Source organism: Galeopterus variegatus, unplaced genomic scaffold, assembly GCF_000696425.1.
Source record: "Galeopterus variegatus unplaced genomic scaffold, G_variegatus-3.0.2 Scaffold44613, whole genome shotgun sequence".
NCBI lineage: Eukaryota > Metazoa > Chordata > Mammalia > Dermoptera > Cynocephalidae > Galeopterus > Galeopterus variegatus.
Genome location: NW_007770724.1, coordinates 706 through 2,400, shown reverse-complemented (window position 1 = coordinate 2,400; position 1,695 = coordinate 706). Strand labels below are relative to the sequence as shown.

Below are 1,695 nucleotides of genomic sequence, written 5' to 3'. Positions count from 1 at the left end.
CCTATGAAGTAAATTCTATCGTGTCTGTTTCACAGATAAGGAAACTGAAATAGAGATTGAGCAACTTTCACGAGGTCACATACATGGTAAGTAAGAGAGTAGGGAACCCAGGCGATCTAGCTGCAGACTCCACAATCTTTTTTTTTTCCTTTTTGTTTTTTTTGTGACCGGCAACGGGATCGCAACCCTCGGTGTCGCGCCCGCACCTCGCTCAGCCAGTGAGCGCCGGTCTGTATGTGGCATCCGAACCCTCAGCGGGAGCGCCGCTGCGCTCCCAAGCGGCGCACTGTAGCAGTGCACCACCGGGCCGGTGACTCCACAATCTTAACCATTACATACACAGTAACATTAATTTTGGGAAATGGGAATTCTCATTTCAAGCAATTTCCTAAAATGGGGTGGAGGCGGGGTAGTGTGCCTGGGACACAGGTGGCCTGCTCTACATTCCTTTCACTATTCAGACCCACCCAGCAGAGTCAGGCACAAAGCCAGTGCACAATGGGTGCTTCCTGAATGAATGAAGAAACACTCACCTGAAACGTCAGGGAGGAAGCGAGGCTGCCAGAGATCCAGCAGAAAATAGGCCAAAAGTGAGATGCTGAGTAGGAAGAACGGCCGGAGGGACGACGAAGACAGCAACCTTAGGAAGAGACGGGTACCTCAGCGGTGAGTGGGTGAGAGGCTCCTCCATCCATCTCAAAACGCGGAAAAGAGCCCCCTGATGGGGGAATGACACCTCTAGGCCTAACTCGCGACCCAGAGACAGAGGGATGGGGCTGCCTTTCCATTTTGAAGTTGGACGTCAACCTTCAAAAACTGGGGGATGGGCCATTCTCCAGGCCGAGTGACAACCTAGACACGGGAATGGTACTCCCGGTCTCCCGCCCCCGCTCTCCCGCGCAGCTCGGTCCCGCCCCCTCCTCCGCGGCCGTTACCAGAAGAGGCCGTTGAGCGCGGCCGCTGTGACCAGGCTGTGCAGCGGCTTCTCCCACACCAGCAGCCGCTGCGCTGCCGCCAGCACGGCCTCCCAGCCGCGGAGCCGCAGCCACAGCGTCGTGGCTAGGCGTCCCACCGCCTCGGCCGTGGCCGCCTCCTCCTCCGCCTCGCCGGTGGCCTCACCCATGCCTAGGTTCAGACCGAGGCCGAGGCCGAGGCTCAGGCCCAGTCCCGGTCCCCCACCCACGCCGATGTTACCACCGCCACCGCCGGTCGCCATAGCCCCGCCGCAGCCACCGCCCGAGCCCGCGAGGAGCCAGGGCTGCCCGGCCGCCGCCGGGGGCGCGTCAGGCCGATGGGGGAGCACGCCGAGGAGAGCAGAGGCTGTGGACAGGCATCACGTGACCGCGGAGGGACGAGCCCATCACGTGACGGGGCCTAACCGCTGGGAAGCGGCTCCCGCATGCGCGCAGGAGGCTGCCGGTGACCCTGCGCCTACGTAGGTGCTGTTTGTGGCTACCGAAGTCGCTGCGCGGGGTCGGGGTCTGGCTCTAGGCGGTTCTTCCTGTTTTCTTCTCGTATCCCCGATGTGATCCCTACTGGAGGAGCAGGAAGTGGGCTCCCAGACGCCCAGTGTCCTCGGCAGGATCTGCTCGGGAAGAGCGGCGGCCGTCCCATTACTCAGCCCTCGACGCACTGGTCCGGCCAGTTCACTCCCCTCAGCGGGTCAACAAACACCAGCGCGTGACTCGACAGACA

At 61.5% G+C, this 1,695-nt stretch overlaps 1 protein-coding gene across 1 annotated transcript in view; it reads right to left on the bottom strand.

Moving 5' to 3' along the window:
• The window catches only part of LOC103584113 (protein FAM134A), a gene marked incomplete at its 3' end in the record, with an annotated part of 4,326 nt that extends 3,089 nt beyond the window's left edge, over nt 1-1,237 (bottom strand). The window contains exons 1-2 of the mRNA XM_008565229.1: nt 936-1,237; nt 534-640 (exon numbers count right to left, since the gene is read on the bottom strand). Of these exons, the coding sequence (XP_008563451.1) occupies nt 534-640; nt 936-1,216 (388 nt within the window). The remainder of the gene's footprint in view (nt 1-533; nt 641-935) is intronic.
• Nucleotides 1,238-1,695: the final 458 nt, after the last annotated feature.